At 43.9% G+C, this 22,575-nt stretch overlaps 1 protein-coding gene across 10 annotated transcripts in view; it reads left to right on the top strand.

Moving 5' to 3' along the window:
* Positions 1 to 22,575, top strand: part of LOC133620333 (protein unc-13 homolog B-like) — a 115,949-nt gene that overhangs the window by 37,488 nt on the left and 55,886 nt on the right. For 7 of the 10 annotated variants that reach the window (XM_072915988.1, XM_072915990.1, XM_072915989.1 and 4 more), the window contains 7 exons: positions 6,656 to 6,723; positions 7,087 to 7,162; positions 8,543 to 8,611; positions 8,672 to 8,891; positions 11,767 to 11,985; positions 15,838 to 15,979; positions 17,894 to 18,063. In XM_072915988.1, the coding sequence (XP_072772089.1) occupies positions 6,656 to 6,723; positions 7,087 to 7,162; positions 8,543 to 8,611; positions 8,672 to 8,891; positions 11,767 to 11,985; positions 15,838 to 15,979; positions 17,894 to 18,063 (964 nt within the window). Of the gene's footprint in view, positions 1 to 6,655; positions 6,724 to 7,086; positions 7,163 to 8,416; positions 8,479 to 8,542; positions 8,612 to 8,671; positions 8,892 to 11,766; positions 11,986 to 15,837; positions 15,980 to 17,893; positions 18,064 to 22,575 lie in introns of those variants that run through there. The other 3 variants (XM_072915993.1, XM_072915985.1, XM_072915992.1) reach the window with 2 other exon arrangements.

The following is a 22,575-nucleotide window of genomic DNA, read 5'->3' as shown; positions in this document are numbered from 1 at the left end:
CTAATTCTCATACTAGCCAAACCTCCCGGGAGACTCCCAAATTTCAGTGCCCCTCCCGATAATTGTAACGTCCCCTTTTCGTCCAGTCCAACGAGTGCTGGCTCAGTTACATAATATTTGGCACGCACACAGAAGTGAATGCAACGCATACTTAATCTTCAGCGATACAGGTGACACCCCTGATGTAGATAGTTCAGAACATTGAACATGTAAATAGTTCAGAACATTGAACATGTAGACAGTTCAGAACATTGAACATGTAGACCAGGGGTGTCAAACTCAAATACAGAGTGGGCCAAAATTTAAAACTGAACATATCCGCGGGCCAAGGTTGAACAAATTAACCTTTTAATAGGGACCCAAACAAGTTTTGCATTAAATATTGAACAAGCAAGGCTTATATAACTTTATAGTGACATGCAAAATCGAGTTTCAAATAATAATAATAATAATTCAAAAATATCAATGGCATATCAAATACAATTTAAATACAAATGTAATGCCTCTTTTCTATTTGCAGCCTTCTGAGGCAAATATCAACATTAACTTTTTCCACAGGCTAATAAATTTGAAAATAAAATAATGAATAAACCAACCATTCAGGACTTTAAACGGCTCAGTTTGCAACACACTGATCTAATCTGATGTGCCCAAGCCACCTGCCATCTTTTCTTGGATGCTAGTTCATTAATGTCGGGGCTCAGGCTTTGAGCTGAGGCAACCGTCATTATCGAACGAAGTTGTTCATCAGTCATTATATCTCGTAGCCCACCCGGACCACAGTCTTGGGGGCGTGCCTTAAAGACACTGCCTTTAACGTCCACTATGAGCTGTCGTCACGTCCGCTTTTCATCCATTCTAACAACGTGCCGGCCCAATCACAAGATATGTGCGGCTTCTGTATGAACACACACGGGAATGCCAGGCATACTTGTTCAACAGCGATACAGGTCACACTGAGGGTGACCGTATAAACAACTTTAACAATGTTAGAAATATACGCCACACTGTGAATCGACACCAAACAAGAATGACAAACACATTTTGGGAGAACATCCGCACCGTAACACAACATAAACACAACAGAATAAATACCAAGAACCCTTTGCAGCACTAACACTTCCGGGACGCTACAATATACACCCCCGCTACCACCAAACCCCGCCGCACCCCCCACCTTGTAGCTCCCGGAAGAGTTAGTGCTGCAAAGGGTTCTGGGTATTTGTTCTGTTGTGTTTATGTTGTGCTACGGTGCGGATGTTCTCCCGAAATGTGTTTGTCATTCTTGTTTGGTGTGGGTTCACAGTGTGGCGCATATTTCAAACAAAACTTAAAGTTGTTTATACGGCAACCCTCAGTGTAAATGGTATCGCTGTTGATCAAGTATGCATGGCATTCACGTGTGTGTGCGTGCAGAAGCGGCACATATTATGTGACTGGGCCAGCACACGTTGGACTGGATGAGAAGCGGATGTGACAATTTTCGGGACGGGCGCTGAAATCTGGTACTCTCCTGGGAGGGTTGACAAGTATGAGAATTAGCGGTGAATGCGGTGTTACCACGGCACCGCCGCTGAATATAATCGGCGGGCCAGCTCTAGTGTTAATTTGATATCGCCTCAAGGGCCAAATGAAATTACACGGCGGGCCAAATTTGGCCCGCGGGCCATAGTTTGACACCCATGATGTAGACAGTTCAGAACATTGAACATGTAGACAGTTCAGAACATTGAACATGTAAATAGTTCAGAACATTGAACATGTAGACAGTTCAATGAACATGTAGATAGTTAAGAACATGTATCTACAATGTAGATTATGCAGACAGACGTGTCTTTTAGGCGTCCTCCAGCTGATTGATGGCGGCCATGTTTGCTACTTGTCAGCGAGACGACACAGGAAGTCGATGGCGCCTTTCATCCCAAACATCCTCTCATTAGTCAAAAGACTTCTTCTTCTACTTCTTTTTTTGTTTTTCTTCTTCTTCTTCTTCTACTTCTTCTTTTTTTTTTTTCTTCTTCTTCTTCTACTTGTCCTTCTTCTTCTACTTATTCTCCTTCTTCTTCTCCTTCTCCTTCTTCTTCTTCTTCTTCTTCCTCTACTTCTTCTTCTTCTTCTTCTTCTATTTCGTCTACTTCTTTTTTCTTTTTCTTCTTCTTCTCCTTCCTCTTCTTTTTCTTCTTCTTCTTCTATTTCTTCTCCTTCTTCGTTTTCTTCTTCTTCTTCTATTTCTTCTCCTTCTTCGTTTTCTTCTTCTTCTACTTCTTCTTCTTCTTCTTCTATTTCGTCTACTTCTTTTTTCTTTTTCTTCTCCTTCTTCCTCTTCTTTTTCTTCTTCTTCTTCTTCTTCTTCTATTTCTTCTACTTCTACTTCTTCTACTTCTTCTTTTTTTTCTTCTTCTTCTTCTTCTTCTTCTTTTTCTTCTTCTTCTATTTCTTCTACTTATTCTCCTTCTTCGTTTTCTTCTTCTTCTACTTCTTCTTCTTCTTCTACTTCTTCTTCTTCTACTTCTTCCACTTCTTCTTCTTCTACTAACATGACAAATAATTCTTACACAAACAAACATCATTGTTGCTTTTAATAAACAATAACAAAGTTCTCTCTGTGCGCGCGAGTAATAAGACACTCGCCATGTTTTATCTTTTCTCACAAGCTTCTTCACTCAAGATGGTGCATGATATGCTGCACAGAAATAATCTTCTTCATTCAAGATTGTGCATGATATGCTGCATAGAAAAAAGATTCTTCATTCAAGATGGTGCATGATATGCTGTCCAGAAATAAGCTTCTTCACTCAAGATGGTGCATGATATGCTGCACAGAAATAAGATTCTTCATTTAAGATGGTGCATGATATGCTGCACAGAAATAAGCTTCTTCATTCAAGATGGTGCATGATATGCTGCATAGAAATAAGCTTCTTCATTCAAGATGGTGCATGATATGCTGCATAGAAATAAACTTAATTTAGGATGGTGCATGATATGCTGCACAGAAATAATCTTCTTCATTCAAGATGGTGCATGATATGCTGCATAGAAATAAGCTTCTTCATTCAAGATGGTGCATGATATGCTGCATAGAAATAAACTTAATTTAGGATGGTGCATGATATGCTGCACAGAAATAAGATTCTTCATTTAAGACGGTGTATGATATGCTGCACAGAAATAAACAAAATTCAAGATGGTGCATGATATGCTGCATATATATAAACTTCGTACATGGTTCTGACAACTTCACATGACATTCCTTAATAAGGTCTTGAGCCCATATTCCACAAGTGTAATGGAGACCAGCCAGTGGGCTGGGCCATGTGTACGTTAGTAAACGACCTCAAGAGCAGTGCTGGCTATGGGGTTGACAGCCCGGGTTTTTACCTCGGTAGCTACCACGCTCGTCTCTCATGAAACAGAAATGCGAGGATAGATAGAACCACGGGGGTTACCGTAGTGCTGTGATCCAGAGGAGAGTGAGGTTTAGTGCAATGGAAGCCACAGTACACCTCAGTCCCTGGCTACCTCAAGATTGACCAGGCTTTTAGCTCAGTAGTTTAAGTACTGGGTGGAGCAGAAAAGCAGGGACTGAACCAGGCGGGTTACAGGTGTAACTAATAGATGGCACCATGTATTCCATCTCTGTCCAACTTTCCATGGTCACCTTCATTCTCATGAGCATTTTGATGCTTTCATGGTGGGTCCTCAAAGGTCTCGTTCCCTTCTCACTTGTTGATGATTTGATGTGACTTCTAATGATGACATTTTATGTTTGCCTTTTTGTCCTAGTCAGGGCCTGCTGACCTTGACTTGTTGGGATACAAACACTCCAGCAGGTACAGGTGCTGACGGAGGAGCGAAATAAGCTGGGTTTAAAGTCCCGAGAACATGTTCTCCAGAAATCGCTCCAATGGAACAAGCGTTCCTCCCAAAGGAGGTACAAAAGCTAAAGTCACTCCATCCAAGAAAAGGGCACCAAACCCCAAAGTAGCCTTGGTTATTCGTGGGAAAATACATCGCCTTCTGCAAGGCTCTGCCGACCACCGTGTTCCTGATCCTCAAGATTACTATGCAGAAGAGGTTGAGAGGGAAAAGTATGAGGTCAGGAAGGATCACAGAAGGATTTATCCAAAGACTGAAGCCAGGGATGAAGCCCCCTCCTCTTCAAAGTTGTCCAATGGTGAAGGAGACAGAGAACCACCGGGATCACCTTGCGTTGGAGAGGTGGAGCTGACTCGGGAAGGATGTTTAAGAATACCCTGCACTTTACAACGCAAAAGCAGAAAATCTCCTGCCAATCGTAAACGGATCTCCTTTGAGGGTTTACTTCCGTTATCTCCAGAACTGACACGAGCCACCCCACGCTCCAGTTCAGCCGGACTAGACAAGAATGGTGTGACATTTGACGATACATGTGGAAGAGACTTTGCTTCACCGCGTGTTCGACCTAAGAGACCTTACTCCGCAGGCGACACGTTAGACTATGACTTCAACACTGCTCGGACAGGACCGCCAGTCGAGGAGGGGGAAGGCCCTTTGGGAGAAGAGGAGTCGAGTGCCATCATTGAACACATTCTTAAAGAGCTGAGGGGCATCAACAAAATCCAGGAAGAAATCTCTGACCTCAGGGATTACCTTACCTCAGTTAAGGGCTCTGTTGAAGAGGTGTCATCCTGTGTGGACGCTGTCTTGCTGGAAATTGAAGGAATCCGGTCTAGTAGCAAGGTTGTCTCAGGTTCAGGTACGTGGTCAGGTGAAGCTTACACGGATGGACGATCACCTCGCAGTAGGCCTGCTAGTGTCCATGGCAGTTTAGGCAGTGCAGCGCCAAATTCTGTTTCTAATTATTTTCCTGCGGTTTGTCAAGCTCGACGGAGAACTCACAGAGAACTACGACCTCCAAGAGCAGAACACTACACGGTGTCCTCAGGTGGGTCAGTCAATCATCAGGACCTGGATGAACTCGAGGACACCTCTGACATCAGCTCAGACATCCCAGAAGGTGCTCTAACGAGAAAGCTTGGTTTCAAATATCTAGACAGGCAGGAATGCCCAGATTGTCTGAGCACCACCTCCTTGTCCTCTCAAAGCTCCAAATCTGAATCAGATGTAGAGAGACTAACAACTTACCGTGAAACGACAGAGGAAACTGTTGATAGTGCAAAGGAGCACTTGACAAGCTCCAGACCACTACTTCGGACTACTGGTGAGAGTCTGTGGGATGGGGAACCATCTTACCGGGAGGATGACAAAGTGGAGACTTGCTTTGATGGAGTAGCTTCTTGGGATTACGACGGTACATCGGCACAGTGCTCCTCAAGGAGCTTGGATCATCGCTCTAGACAGCGTTACAACTCAGCTGGTAGGACCTCACGCAAGGAGGAGTGGCAGACTCGGAGGTCTCGGTCCCAGTCAGGGATTCTCACTACAACATACGCTACGGATTGTCCCTACCCTAAATGTTCTGCTTACCATTCATTTGACGGACACTGTGGAGGGTCAAATGGATTTGACTATGACCAATCAAACTGTAATGTTGGGGGTTATCAGGATTCTTATTTTACCTATCAAGACTCCACAGCAGTCCCACAATGTAGCAGTGAAAAAACATCATACCAAAACCAAGTCCCTTATCCAGGTAGATCAGATGTTCAACCAGGTTACACTGTCAGGGGCATAAACCGAGCTGTTTCTGATTTTAGTTCTGCTTTGCAAGGAGCTTTGCGCAAACTTGAGGTACCTGAAGACCAGAACCCTGAGGATGCAACAGACTTTGGCGCGTCAGCGTTCTCTGATGTGCCTACAAAATCTTTCAGCTGGGATCTTGTTAGCCAAAATGTTCCTCTGGAAAAATCACATTATTCCTTTGAAGAAACCTCAACTTTGGAGTTTTCAGCCAAAAGCCAACACTATCCCAGTTTGGAAAGGATCCCTCTTGGCCCAGAGGAACATCTAGTCTGCACCAACCTAGCAACACTTCCACCTGATGATCTGACGAAACACCACGCTGTGGTTCTGGAGGACTGGTCTGCAGATGAGAACACCAAGACAGAGCTGTCTCAATGCACCACCACAGAGTCCTTGTCCACCTCCACCCAGGCCGATCAAGCTCCAGAGGAACTCAGCAAAGATCAGCAGGCATCCTCAGATGCAGCAGAAGGAGAAGCTGCGGAGGTATGCCAGGTGGACCAAAGTAAGTTGAAGTGCCTGAGGAGCTTCCAACAGATTCTCCGGGAGAAGCGGGAGATGAGGCGCAACCTCGCCAGCATGTCCACCTTGTCTCAGGAGGACTTTGGAGCAGGTAGATCAGCGGATCTTTACCTTGGTATGATTTGATCATTGCATTTGATGTTCTAGTCCAAGGAGAGGACATCACCTGAGGGATTGCTCGAACCTCAATGATGTCTTCTGTCTCTTCTGCTGTCTTACAGATGGACGTCAGTTTGAAGATCAGGTTTACTATCATCACCTTTGTCACGTTTCCATTGATTACTTATTGATTCTGAGTATTGATCAGGGCACGCGTTGACACCATCTGTGGAAGTTATACCACTTTTTATTTTGCATGCTGCTCAGAAACTCAACCAACACCTCACTAGCCGACACTTACTTCGGTGGCCATGTGTCCCATTGTGTAAAATATATCTGTCACCTTCAGAGCCGAGACCAGGATGCCGGCCAAGACCAGGATGCTGACCCCAGCAAGCAGCCGTGGGCCAGACCAGGGTCAGGGAACGTCTCTTACTGTGGGAGAAATTCATTGTGACACCTGGATATGTTTGCTTATTCATCTCTGTGGGTGTGCCTGTGGGTGTGGGTGTGCCTTTGTGTGTGTGTGTGCGTGCGTGTGCGTGTGTGTGTGTGGGTGTGTGTGTGTGTGTGTGTGTGTGTGTGTGTGTGTGTGTGTGTGTGTGTGTGTGTGTGTGTGTGTGTGTGTGTGTGTGTATGTGTGTGTGCATGTGTGTGTGTGTATGTTTGTGTGTGTGTGTATGTTTGTGTGTGTGTGCGTGTGTTTGTGTGTGTGTGTGTGTGTGTGTGTGTGTGTGTGTGTGTGTGTGTGTGTGTGTGTGTGTGTGTGTGTGTGTGTAGAGGAAACACACCATTCGGCATCGACAGCATGCCCATCCTCCACAGGAGGAGGCCCATCCCCCTGGTTAGTGAGCTGGTGAGTAGCTAATGTTTTCTTCCTACTTCCACGACCTTCTTTCAACCTTCACCTTGCATGCTCGGCTACAGGCTACTGGGAGCTAGCACCTAGACAACAGCTAAGCACACAATAGCACACAGTAGTAATAATCATTGAATATAAACGTGACGTTATAAATACCAGATAATTATAGTTACATATTACTTACACATACAAAGTCTCCAAGGCAATGTCAGTAAGTTTCCAGTAACAAATGTGTCCGCATCATTCAAAACCAGTAATATATAAAACAATTTTAAGAACTAGAGATTGCAATTTCAGTCGACAATTTTGTGTAAATGTTGAAGAGCCAAAGCCGAACTGAAATGCTAACAGTTAGCACGCAGATAGTGTCAGATAACAAAAAATGAGAAAACGAGCTAAAAAAGCTAGCATACTGCTCACAGTACTATGCTAACATGCTAACGATAGCATGCTTACTGTTAGCATTAGTGAAATACCAAAATATATTACACTCAGGTGTATACCTGCTAAATTAGCTAAAATAAAGCTTGCATGCTAAAATGATAACGGTAACATGCATCAAGTAGCCAAATATTTTACTCTGAGGTGTGTGTACCTGAAAAATGTGTTTTAAAATGTTGACATTAGCATGCATCAAGTACCAAAATATGTCTGAGATGTACACATATAAGATGAGCTAAAGACAAGCTAGTATTATAACGTTAGCATGCTAACAGCTATCATTGGTGAAATAATACAGTATGTGACACTGAGGTGTATACCCAGTTAAAAAGCTAGCATGCTAATATTACAATTCTAACGATTGCTGGGATTTTGTTGATATCACGTACGTCCAGATCTGTGCAGACTTGTTCCAAAGTCTAGTACTTTGTACTGCATAACGTACTTTGTACTACATAAGTACTTTGTACTGCATAAAGTTCTTTGTACTGCATAAGTACTTTGTACTGCATAAAGTACTTTGTACTGCATAAAGTACTTTGTACTGCATAAGTACTTTGTACTGCATAAGTACTTTGTACTGCATAAAGTACTTTGTACTGCATAAGTACTTTGTACTGCATAAAGTTCTTTGTACTGCATGAAGTACTTTGTACTGCATAATTACTTTGTACTGCATAAAGTACTTTGTACTGCATAAAGTACTTTGTACTGTATAAGTGATTTGTACGGCATAAAGTACTTTGTACTGCATAAATTACTTTGTACTGCATAAGTACTTTGTACTGCATAAATTACTTTGTACTGCATAAGTACTTCTTGCCTGACCTTGTTTTTCCTCCCGCCTGCTCTCCTGCTGGCAGGCGATGGTGAGTGAAGTTGTTGTGGGTGGAGCTGATGCTCTTCAGCCAGCTAAATGTCCACTTGTTCCAGCAGACCATGATCCAGTCCAGGAAGTCCCACAGCTGGTCCACGTGGACGTCTCTGAAGGACGAGGACCTTGTGAGTGCTGTGAGAAGATGAGAGGTGAGATGTTTGCTTGAGGCTCCATCCTGCTTGCAGAAGAGTCACGTGTACAAGAAGACGCTTCAGGCGCTCATCTACCCCATCTCCTGCACCACCCCCCACCTTCTGGAGGTGTGGACGGCCACCACGCCCACCTACTGCTACGAGTGCCAGGGGCTGCTGTGGGGCATCGCCCGGCAGGGCCTGCGCTGCACAGAGTGCGGGATCAAAGTTCACGAGAAGTGCCAGGAGCTGCTCAACGCCGACTGCCTGCAGAGTGAGTGAAGGAGGTCCTCCTCCTCCACCTTCACCTTCCCCGTGTCCTCCTCCTCCGCCTTCACCTTCCCCGTGTCCTCCTCCTACTCCTCCACCTCTTCATCCTCCTCCTCTGCCTTCACCTTCCCCGTGTCCTCCTCGTCCACCTCCTCCTCCGCCTTCACCTTCCCCGTGTCCTCCTCCTCCTCCACCTTCACCTTCCTTGTGTCCTCCTCCTCCACCTTCACCTTCCCCGTGTCCTCCACCTCTTCCTCCTCCTTCGCCTTCACCTTCCCCGTGTCCTCCTCCTCCGCCTTCCCCTTCCCCGTGTCCTCCTCCTCCACCTTCCTCTTCCCTGTGTCCTCCTCCTCCACCTCCTCCTCCGCCTTCACCTTCCCCGTGTCCTCCTCCTCCGCTTTCACCTTCCCCGTGTTCTCCTCCTCCTCCTCCTCCTCCTCCTTCACCTTCCCTGTGTCCTCCTCCTCCGCCTTCACCTTCCCTGTGTCCTCCTCCTCCGCCTTCACCTTCACCTTCCCCGTGTACTCCTCCTCCTCCACCTTCACCTTCCCCGTGTCCTCCTCCTCCACCTCTTCCTCCGCCTTCACCTTCTCCGTGTCCTCCTCCACCTCCGCCTTCACCTTCCCCGTGTCCTCCACCTCTTCCTCCTCCTTCGCCTTCACCTTCCCCGTGTCCTCCTCCTCCGCCTTCGCTTTCCCCGTGTCCTCCTCCTCCACCTCCTCCTCCGCCTTCACCTTCCCCGTGTCCTCCTCCTACTCCGCCTTCACCTTCCCCGTGTCTTCCTCCTCCGCCTTCAGCTTCCCCGTGTCCTCCTCCTCCGCCTTCACCTTCCCCGTGTCCTCCTCCTCCTCCGCCTTCACCTTCCCCGTGTCCTCCTCCTCCTCCTCCGCCTTCAGCTTCCCCGTGTCCTCCTCCGCCTTCACCTTCCTCGTGTCCTCCTCCTCCTCCACCTTCACCTTCCCCGTGTCCTCCTCCTCCGCCTTCACCTTCTTTGTGTCCTCCTCCACCTCCGCCTTCACCTTCCCCGTGTCCTCCTCCTCCGCCTTCACCTTCCCCATGTCCTCCACCTCTTCCTCCTCCTTCGCCTTCACCTTCCCCGTGTCCTCCTCCTCCTCCTCCGCCTTCACTTTCCCCGTGTCCTCCTCCTCCGCCTTCAGCTTCCCCGTGTCCTCCTCCTCCGCCTTCACCTTCCCCATGTCCTCCTCCGCCTTCACCTTCCCTGTGTCCTCCTCCTCCACCTTCACCTTCCCCATGTCCTCTTCCTCCGCTTTCACCTTCCCCGTGTTCTCCTCCTCCTCCGCCTTCACCTTCCCTGTGTCCTCCCCCTCCTCCTCCTCCGCCTTCACTTTCCCCGTGTCCTCCTCCTCCGCCTTCAGCTTCCCCGTGTCCTCCTCCTCCTCCGCCTTCACCTTCCCCATGTCCTCCTCCTCCACCTCCTCCGCCTTCACCTTCCCTGTGTCCTCCTCCTCCACCTTCACCTTCCCCGTGTCCTCTTCCTCCGCTTTCACCTTCCCCGTGTTCTCCTCCTCCTCCGCCTTCACCTTCCCTGTGTCCTCCCCCTCCTCCTCCTCCGCCTTCACCTTCCCTGTGTCTTCCTCCTCCACCTCCTCCTCCTTCTCCGCCTTCATCTTCCCAGTGTCCTCCTCCTCCACCTCCGCTTTCACCTTCTCCGTGTCCTCCTCCTCCTCCACCACCTCCTCCTCCTCCTCAGCCTTCACTTTCCCCGTGTCCTCCTCCTCCTCTGCCTTCAGCTTCCCCGTGTCGTCCTCCTCCACCTCCTCCTCCGCCTTCACCTTCCCGTGTCCTCCTCCTCCTCCGCCTTCACCTTCCCTGTGTCCTCCTCCTCCTCCTCCTCCTCCGCCTTCACCTTCCCCGTGTCCTCCACCTCCTCCGCCTTCACCTTCCCTGTGTCCTCCTCCTCCGCCTTCACCTTCCCCGTGTCCTCCGCCTTCACCTTCCCCGTGTTCTCCTCCTCCCCTTTCACCTTCCCCGTGTTCTCCTCCTCCTCCTCCTCCTCCTCCTCCTCCTCCTTCACCTTCCCTGTGTCCTCCTCCTCCGCCTTCCCCGTGTCCACCTCCTCCTCCGCCTCCACCTTCCCCGTGCCCTCCTCCTCCTCCTCTGCCTTCACCTTCCCCGTGTCCTCCTCTTCCACCTCCTCCACCTTCACCTTCCCGTGTTCTCCTCCTCCTCCTTCACCTTCCCCGTGTCCTCCTCCTCTGCCTTCACCTTCCCCGTGTCCTCCTCTTCCACCTCCTCCACCTTCACCTTCCCTGTGTCCTCCACCTCCTCCTCCGCCTTCACCTTCCCTGTGTCCTCCTCCGCCTTCACCTTCCCCGTGTTCTCCTCCTCCTCCTCCGCCTTCACCTTCCCTGTGTCCTCCACCTTCTTCCCCTCCTCCGCCTTCACCTTCCCCATGTCCTCCTCCTCCGCCTTCCCCTTCCCCGTGTCCTCCTCCTCCGCCTTCACCTTCCCCGTGTTCTCCTCCTCTGCCTTCACCTTCCCCGTGTCCTCCTCCTCCACCTCCTCCTCCTCCTTCACCTTCCTTGTGTCCTCTTCCTCCACCTCCTCCTCCGCTTTTACCTTCCCCGTGTCCTCCTCCTCCACCTTCTCCGCCTTCACCTTCCCCGTGTCCTCTTCCGCCTTCACCCTCATCGTGTCCTCCTCCTCCGCCTACACCTTCACCTTCACCTTCCCCGTGTCCTCCTCCTCCTCCGCCTTCACCTTCCGCGTGTCCTCCGCCTTCACCTTCTCCGTGTCCTCCTCCTCTACCTCCTCTTCCTCCTTCGCCTTCACGTTCCCCCTGTCCTCCTCCGCCTTTACCTTCCCCGTGTCCTCCTCCCCTTCCTCCTCCGCCTTCACCTTCCCCGTGTCCTCCTCAGGGGCGGCCCAGAAGAGCTCCGTGGAGGAGCGCACGCAGCACGTCATCACGGCCATGAAGGACAGGATGAAGATACGTGAGAGGAACAAGCCGGAGATCTTCGAGGAGATCCGCCGTGTCTTCAAGGTCAGCAGGACGCTGCACGCGCAGAACATGAAGAACATCAAACAGAACGTTCTGGACGGAACCTCTAAGTGGTCGGCCCGCATTGCCATCACCGGTACGTTTCTCTGCACCAGCAGAACCCAGGTCCTGATGGTCCTCCATGTTCTTCTCCCATAGTTTGACATCTTCATTCATTAATAATCAATATTAATATTTACATCATCAATAATCATTTGAACGACACACCTGCTGACATTCTTCACATTCCTCACATTTTCCTCCTCATTCTTCTTATTTCTCACATTCCTCACATTATTATTCTTCACATTGTTCTTATTCTTCACATTCTTCTTATTCTTCACATTCCTCACATTCTTCTCATTCTTCTTATTATTCTCATCCTTCTTATTCTTCACATTCTTCTTATTCTTCTTATTCCTCACATTCTTCTCATTCCTCACATTCTTCTCATTCGTATTATTCTTATTATTCTTCACATTCTTCTTATTCTTCATTCCACATTCTTCTCATTCAACATTCTTCTCATTCAACACATTCCACATTATTCTCATTCTTTTTCACATTCTTGACATTCCACATACTTCACATTTTTCTTACTATATGTTAAACGCAGTTTGAAGAGTTATGCATGATGTAGAACGGTATAAAGAAGAATAGTGATTGTGCCTCCGATAAATGGACCAGTATTAATTAATTTCAGTTTGTGATGAAAAGAGTCAACTTTGATTGATTGATTGATGGATGATGTGTGATGTAGAAGGTGGAGTTAGTGGCACATCAGGATGTAGTAGTTGTCATTGTGATGTAGAAGGTTGAGTTAGTGGCACATCCGGATGTAGGAGTCGTCATTGTGATGTAGAAGGTGGAGTTAGTGGCACATCAGGATGTAGTAGTCGTCATTGTGATGTAGAAGGTGGAGTTAGTGGCACATCAAGATGTAGTAGTGGTCATTGTGATGTAGAAGGTTGAGTTAGTGGCACATCCGGATGTAGCAGTCGTCATTGTGATGTAGAAGGTGGAGTTAGTGGCACATCAGGATGTAGTAGTCGTCATTGTGATGTAGAAGGTGGAGTTAGTGGCACATCCGGATGTAGGAGTCGTCATTGTGATGTAGAAGGTGGAGTTAGTGGCACATCAAGATGTAGTAGTGGTCATTGTGATGTAGAAGGTTGAGTTAGTGGCACATCCGGATGTAGCAGTCGTCATTGTGATGTAGAAGGTGGAGTTAGTGGCACATCAGGATGTAGTAGTCGTCATTGTGATGTAGAAGGTGGAGTTAGTGGCACATCAGGATGTAGTACTGGTCATTGTGATGTAGAAGGTGGAGTTAGTGGCACATCAGGATGTAGGAGTCGTCATTGTGATGTAGAAGGTGGAGTTAGTGGCACATCCGGATGTAGGAGTCGTCATTGTGGTGTAGAAGGTGGAGTTAGTGGCACATCAGGATGTAGGAGTCGTCATTGTGATGTAGAAGGTGGAGTTAGTGGCACATCAGGATGTAGGAGTCGTCATTGTGATGTAGAAGGTGGAGTTAGTGGCACATCCGGATGTAGGAGTCGTCATTGTGGTGTAGAAGGTGGAGTTAGTGGCACATCAGGATGTAGTAGTCGTCTATGTGATGTAGAAGGTGGAGTTAGTGGCACATCCGGATGTAGTAGTGGTCATTGTGATGTAGAAGGTGGAGTTAGTGGCACATCCGGATGTAGTAGTGGTCATTGTGATGTAGAAGGTGGAGTTAGTGGCACATCAGGATGTAGTAGTGGTCATTGTGATGTAGAAGGTGGAGTTAGTGGCACATCAGGATGTAGTAGTCGTCATTGTGATGTAGAAGGTGGAGTTAGTGGCACATCCGGATGTAGGAGTCGTCATTGTGATGTAGAAGGTGGAGTTAGTGGCACATCAGGATGTAGTAGTGGTCATTGTGATGTAGAAGGTGGAGTTAGTGGCACATCAGGATGTAGGAGTCGTCATTGTGATGTAGAAGGTGGAGTTAGTGGCACATCAGGATGTAGTAGTGGTCATTGTGATGTAGAAGGTGGAGTTAGTGGCACATCCGTATGTAGTAGTCGTCATTGTGAAGTAGAAGGTGGAGTTAGTGGCACATCAGGATGTAGTAGTGGTCATTGTGATGTAGAAGGTGGAGTTAGTGGCACATCCGTATGTAGTAGTCGTCATTGTGATGTAGAAGGTGGAGTTAGTGGCACATCAGGATGTAGTAGTGGTCATTGTGATGTAGAAGGTGGAGTTAGTGGCACATCAGGATGTAGTAGTGGTCATTGTGATGTAGAAGGTGGAGTTAGTGGCACATCAGGATGTAGTAGTGGTCATTGTGAGGTAGAAGGTGGAGTTAGTGGCACATCAGGATGTAGTAGTGGTCATTGTGATGTAGAAGGTGGAGTTAGTGGCACATCAGGATGTAGTAGTCGTCATTGTGATGTAGAAGGTGGAGTTAGTGGCACATCCGGATGTAGGAGTCGTCATTGTGATGTAGAAGGTGGAGTTAGTGGCACATCAGGATGTAGTAGTCGTCATTGTGATGTAGAAGGTGGAGTTAGTGGCACATCAGGATGTAGTAGTGGTCATTGTGATGTAGAAGGTGGAGTTAGTGGCACATCAGGATGTAGTAGTCGTCATTGTGATGTAGAAGGTGGAGTTAGTGGCACATCCGGATGTAGAAGTCGTCATTGTGATGTAGAAGGTGGAGTTAGTGGCACATCAGGATGTAGTAGTTGTCATTGTGATGTAGAAGGTGGAGTTAGTGGCACATCCGGATGTAGGAGTCGTCATTGTGATGTAGAAGGTGGAGTTAGTGGCACATCAGGATGTAGTAGTGGTCATTGTGATGTAGAAGGTGGAGTTAGTGGCACATCAGGATGTAGGAGTCGTCATTGTGATGTAGAAGGTGGAGTTAGTGGCACATCAGGATGTAGTAGTGGTCATTGTGATGTAGAAGGTGGAGTTAGTGGCACATCCGTATGTAGTAGTCGTCATTGTGAAGTAGAAGGTGGAGTTAGTGGCACATCAGGATGTAGTAGTGGTCATTGTGATGTAGAAGGTGGAGTTAGTGGCACATCCGTATGTAGTAGTCGTCATTGTGATGTAGAAGGTGGAGTTAGTGGCACATCAGGATGTAGTAGTGGTCATTGTGATGTAGAAGGTGGAGTTAGTGGCACATCAGGATGTAGTAGTGGTCATTGTGATGTAGAAGGTGGAGTTAGTGGCACATCAGGATGTCGTCATTGTGCCAGACCAGCGTTCACATCCACAAGTTGGCGTTTCCACAGCGACCGGACACATGGCCCCGTGCGGCGGTGTTGCCATGGCAACCATCACACCTTGTGTCCATCAGCGAGGCGACATCCATTCAAATGTACTTCCTGCTGAGATCAGTCCTGCTGCTGCAGTGCATCCTGGGTATTTTCCTGCAATATGCTGTGGAAACATGTTAGCTTAAAGCGCTACCTTCCTACTGCTGGCGTTATTGCGTCATTCTTCTGACCTCATAAACACACAGGGGAGGCGGGGCTACCTCATGACATTGGTCAGAGCACACCAGTCATCAATTGTAGACCACGCCCTCGTCAATTGTAGACCACGCCCTAATCAATTGTAGACCACGCCCACTTGCTCCTCCCCCTCAAACCATCGTGTATGGGTGTGTGTGTGTGTGTGCATGCGTGCGTGCGTGTGGATGTGAATGTGTGTGTGTGTATATGTGAGTGGGTGCGTGCGTGTGTGTATGTGTGCGTGTGAATGTGTATGTGTGTGTGTGGGAACACGTGTGTATGTGTGAGTGTGTGCGTGCGTGCGGGTGTGTGTATGTATATGTGTGCGTGCGTGCATGTGTGTGTGTGTGTGTGTGTGTGTGTGTGTGTGTGTGTGTGTGTGTGTGTGTGTGTGTGGGTGGGTGGGTGGGTGTGTGTATGTATGTATGTATGTATGTCAGTGGTGAGTGCCCAGGGTCTGCAGGCCAAGGACAGGACAGGATCCAGTGACCCCTACGTCACCATCCAAGTGGGCAAGACAAAGAAGCGGACCAAGACCATCTTTGGGAACCTGAATCCAGTCTGGGAGGAGAAGTTCACCTTGTGAGTCCAGCTCAGCTCCTTTGTGTCATATAAGACTTGACTTGTAACAGGACTTGTAACAGGACTTGTAACTTGACATGTAACAAAACTTATAACAGGACGTGTAACAAAACCTGTAACAGGACCTGTAACAGGACTTGTAACAGGACTTGTAACAAGACTTGCAACAGGACTTGCAACAAGACTTTTAACAGGATTTGTGACTTGACATGTAACAAAACTTGTAACAAGACTTGTAACTTGACATGTAACAAGACTTGTAACTTGGCATGTAACAAAACTTGTAACAAGACTTGTAACAGGACTTGTAACAAGACTTGGAACAGGACTTGGAACAGGACTTGGAACAGGACTTGGAACAAGACTTGTAACAAGACTTGTTACAGGACTTGTAACAGGACTTGTAACAGGGCTTGTAACAGGACTTGTAACAAGACTTTTAACAGGCCTTGCAACAGGACTTGTAACAAGACTTTTAACAGGACTTGTGACTTGACATGTAACAAAACTTGTAACAGGTCTTGTAACTTGACATGTAACAAGACTCGTAACAAGACTTGTAACACAACTTGTAACAAGACTTTGAACAGGACTTGTAACAGGACTTGTAACAAGACTTGTAACTTGACTTGTAACAGAACGTGTAACAAGACTTGTAACACAACTTGTAACAGGACTTGTAACAGGACTTGTAACAAGACTTGTAACTTGACTTGTAACAGAACGTGTAACAAGACTTGTAACACAACTTGTAACAGGACTTGTAACAGGACTTGTAACAAGACTTGTAACTTGACTTGTAACAGAACGTGTAACAAGACTTGTAACAGGACTTGTAACAGGACTTGTAACAAGACTTGTAACTTGACTTGTAACAGAACGTGTAACAAAACTTGTAACAGGACATGTAACAGGACATGTAACATGACTTGTAACATGACTTGTAACATGACTTGTAACAGAAAGTGTAACAAAACTTGTAACAGGACTTTTAACAAGACTTGTAATGTGACATGTAACAGGACTTGTAACACGACTTGTAACAGGACTTGTAACAAAACTTGTAACAGGACCTGTAACAAGACTTGTAACGGGACTTGTAACTTGACTTGTAATGTGACATCTAACAAGGCATGTAACAGGACTTGTAACAAGACGTGTAATTTGACTTATAACTTGACTTGTAACAAGACTTCTAACTTGACATGTAACAAGACTTGTAACGTGACATGTTACAAGACTTGTAATGTGACTTATAACAAGACGTGTAATGTGACTTATAACTTGACTTGTAACAAGACTTGTAATGTGACTTATAACTTGAATGTAACAAGACTTGTAACAAGATTTATAACTTGACTTGTAACAAGACTTGTAATGTGACTTATAACGTGAATGTAACAAGACTTGTAACAAGATTTAGAACTTGACTTGTAACAAAACGTGTAATGTTACTTATAACAAGACATGTAATGTGACTTGTAATGTGACTTATAACTTGAATGTAACAAGACTTGTAACAAGATTTATAACTTGACTTGTAACAAAACTTGTAATGTGACTTATAACTTGAATGTAACAAGACTTGTAATGTGACTTATAACTTGACTTGTAACAAGACTTGTAATGTGACTTATAACTTGAATGTAACAAGACTTGTAACAAGATTTATAAATTGACTTGTAACAAGACTTGTAATGCGACTTATAACTTGAATGTAACAAGACTTGTAACAAGATTTAGAACTTGACTTGTAACAAAACGTGTAATGTTACTTATAACAAGACGTGTAATGTGACTTATAATGTGACTTGTAACTTGAATGTAACAAGACTTGTAACAACATTTATAACTTGACTTGTAACAAAACTTGTAATGTGACTTATAACTTGACTCGTAACTGTGACTGGACAGCGAGTGCCACAACTCGTGGGAGCGAGTCAAGCTGCGTGTCTGGGACGAGGACGATGACATCAGGTCTCGGGTCAAGCAGCGCCTGAAGAGAGAGTCTGATGACTTCCTGGGTCAGAGCATCATCGAGGTCCGAACTCTGAGTGGCGAGATGGACGTCTGGTACAACCTGGGTAGGACTCACTTGGTTACCGTGGTTACAGCTCTCATCATGTGACCCCTCACTGCACTGGCCTCTTCATTAGGTACACCTATCGCAACTAATGTAGGAGCTACTCTATGATTATATACATCTATATATATCTATATATATATATATGTGTATATATATATATATATATATATATATATATATATATATATATATATATATATATATATATATATATATATACATACATACAATCGTGGTCAAAAGTGTACATACACGTGTAAAGAACATAATGTCATGGCTGTCTTGAGTTTCCAATCATTTCTACAACTCTTATTTTTATGTAATAGAGTGATTGGAGCACATACTTGTTGGTCACAAAAAACATTCATGAAGTTTGCTTCTTTTATGAATTTATTATGGGTCTACTGAAAATGTGAACACATCTGCTGGGTCAAAAGTATACATACAGCAACATACATGATCAATTTTGGTGATGTAGAAAAGTTACAATCAAACCAAATGAACTTCATTGCATGGCCTCTTAACTTCATGTGAGTGATTATGATTGTTGACTTCTCTGAGCCCATTTAAATAGGGCTCATGTGATGCAGTCATTAGACTCGGTTACAAACGCCATAATGGGAAAGTCAAAGGAACTCAGCACAGATCTGAAAAAACGAATCAATTACTTGAACAAGTCAGGAAAGTCACTTGGAGCCATTTCAAAGCAGCTTAAGGGCCCAAGAGCAACTGTGCAGACAATTGTTGGTAAGTATAAAGTGCATGGCACAGTTTTGTCACTGCCGCGATCAGGAAGAAAACGCAAGCTATCACCTGCTGCTGAGAGAAAATTGGTCAGGATGATCAAGAATCAACCGAGAACCACCAAAAAGCAGATCTACAATGAACTGGAAGCTGCTGGAACACAGGTGTCAGTGTCCACAGTCAAGCGTGTTTTGCATCACCATGGACTGAGAGGTGTGGTAGAAAGTCCAAATCTTAAACAGGAACAAAAGTGATTTTATCACAAGAGTTTTATTTACTCATAATCAAATGGTACAAGGTTGGATTGAATTGCCATGATACAGACAGTTTCTCCGGAGAAACTACGGTGGTCTCTTCTAGCAGGAAAAAAAGAAAAAAAAAACCCTGACTTGGTCCAACTTGGTTATTTATGTTTTTCCTCGTGGGTCAGGGGCCAGCTGTTTAGAATTTGCTTACTCTGCAATATACTTGGATCCCTTAGCCGTAACAAACAATCAAAACATCTTGTACAATGTCAGGGAGACCATATGCTCAACTCTTACGCGCTTGGCAATCTTCTTCCTAATGCATTTAGGTGAAAGGTGAAAATAAGCAGAAATTCCACTACAGAGGCTACATGCAAGAAGGAAGCCCTTGCTCCAGAAGCCACACCTTAAGGCTCGTTTAAAGTTTGCTGCTGATCACATGGACAAAGATAAGACCTTCTGGAGGAAACTTCTGTGGTCAAATGAAACAAAAATGGAGCTATTTGGCCACAATACCCAGCAATATGTTTGGAGGAGAAAAGGTGAGGCCATTAATCCCAGGAACACCATTCCTACCGCCAATCATGGTGGTGGTAGTATTATGCTCTGGGCCTGTTTTGCTGCCAATGGAACTGGTGCTTTACAGAGAGTAAATGGGATGATGAAAAAGGAGGAGTACCTCCAAATTCTTCAGGACAACCTAAAATCATCAGCCCGGAGGTTGGGTCTTGGGCGCAGTTGGGTGTTCCAATAGGACAATGACCCCAAACACACGTCAAAAGTGGTAAATGAATGGCTAAATCAGGCTAGAATGAAGGTTTTAGAATGGCCTTCCCAAAGTCCTGACTTAGACGTCCATGTCAAAAAACCAACACATTTAGCTGAACTGCACCAATTTTGTTAAGAGGAGTGGTCAAAAATTCAAGCAGAAGCTTGCCAGAAGCTTGTGAATGGCTACCAAAAGCGCCTTATTGCAGTGAAACTTGCCAAGGGACATGTAAGCAAATATTAACATTGCTGTATGTATACTTTTGACCCAGCAGATTTGCTCACATTTTCAGCAGACCCATAATAAATTCATAAAAGAAGCAAACTTCATGAATGTTTTTTGTGATATATATATATATATATATATATATATATATATATATATATATATATATATATATATATATATATATATATATATTATATATATATATATATCGCGATTTGAATTATATATATATATATATATATATATATATATATATATATATATATATATATATATATATATATATATATGTATGTATATGTATATTATATATATATATAATTCAAATCGCGATTCTCACGTTGTGTGATTCAGAATCGATTCTCATTTTTAAAAAATCGATTATTATTATTATTTTTTTTTTTAATTTTTATTTATTTATTTATTTTTTTAATTAATCCATCCAACAAAACAATACACAGCAATACCATAACAATGCAATCCAATTCCAAAACCAAACTCGACCCAGCAACACTCAGAACTGCAATAAACAGAGCAATTGAGAGGAGACACAAACACGACACAGAACAAACCAAAAGTAGTGAAACAAAAATGAATATTATCAACAATAGTATCAATATTAGTTACAATTCCAACATAGCAGTGATTAAAAATCCCTCATTGACATTATCATTAGACATTTATTATATATAAAAAAATAAAACATGAACAATAGTGTCACAGTGGCTTACACTTGCATCGCATCTCATAAGCTTGACAACACACTGTGTCCAATATTTTCACAAAGATAAAATAAGTCATATTTTTGGTTCATTTAATAGTTAAAACAAATTTACATTATTGCAATTAGTTGATAAAACACTGTCCTTTACAATTATAAAAGCTTTTTACAAAAATCTACTACTCTGCTTGCATGTCAGCAGACTGGGGTAGATCCTGCTGAAATCCTATGTATTGAATGACTAGAGAATCATTTTGAATCGGGAAAAAAATCGTTTTTGAATCGAGAATCGTGTTGAATTGAAAAAAAAATCGATTTTGAATCGAATCGTGACCACAAGAATCGATATTGAATCGAATCGTGGGACACCCAAAGATTCACAGCCCTAATGTGTGTATATATATATATATATATATATATATATATATATATATATATATATATATATATATATATATATATATATATGTATATATATGTATATATATATATTTATGTATATGTAAATATATGTGTATATGTATATATATATATATATATATATATATATATATATATATATATATATACTGTATATATGTATGTATGTATATATATGTATATGTATATATGTATATATACTGTATGTATGTATGTATGTATGTATGTATGTATGTATATATATGTGTATATATATATATATATATATATATATATATATATATTAGAGATGTCCGATAATATCGGACTGCCGGTATTATCGGCCGATAAATGATTTTAAATGTGATATCGGTAATGATTGGTATCGGTTTCAAAAAGTAAAATTTATGACTTTTTAAAACGCCGCTGTACGGAGTGGTACACGGACGTAGGGAGAAGTACAGAGCGCCAATAAACCTTAAAGACACTGCCTTTGCGTGCCGGTCCAATCACATGATATCTACGGCTTTTCACACACACAAGTGAATGCCAAACATACTTGGTCAACAGCCATACAGGTCACACTGAGGGTGACCGTATAAACAACTTTAACACTGTTACAAATATGCGCCACACTGTGAACCCACACCAAACAAGAATGACAAACACATTTTGGGAGAACATCCGCACCATAACACAACATAAACACAACAGAACAAATACCCAGAACCCCTTGCAGCACTAACTCTTCCGGGACGCTACTCCCCCCCCCCCCCCCCCCCCAACCCCGCCCACCTCAACCTCCTCATGCTCTCTCAGGGAGAGCATGTCCCAAATTCCAAGCTGGTGTTTTGAGGCATGTTAAAAAAAATAATGCACTTTGTGACTTCAATAATAAATATGGCAGTGCCATGTTGGCATGTTTTTCCATAACTTGAGTTGATTTATTTTGGAAAACCTTGTTACATTGTTTAATGCATCCAGCAGGGCATCACAACAAAATTAGTCATAATAATGTGTTAATTCAACGACTGTATATATTGGTATCGGCTGATATCGGAATCGGTAATTAAGAGTTGGACAATATCGGAATATCGAATATTGGTAAAAAAGCCATTATCGGATGTATATGGATGTGTGTATATATATATATATATATATATATATATATATATATATATATATATATATATATATATATATATATATATATATATATATATACATATACATATATATATATATATATATATATATATATATATATACACATATATATATATATATGTGTATGTGTATGTGTATATATATATATATATATATATATATGTATATGTATATATATATATATATATATATATATGTATATGTATATATATATGTATAAAAAGGTTGTTAATAATC

Source organism: Nerophis lumbriciformis, linkage group LG24 (assembly GCF_033978685.3).
Source record: "Nerophis lumbriciformis linkage group LG24, RoL_Nlum_v2.1, whole genome shotgun sequence".
In the NCBI taxonomy this organism is placed as follows: Eukaryota; Metazoa; Chordata; class Actinopteri; order Syngnathiformes; family Syngnathidae; genus Nerophis; species Nerophis lumbriciformis.
Note: the sequence above shows the minus strand (reverse complement) of the source record. Positions and strands in the feature narration are given on the sequence as shown.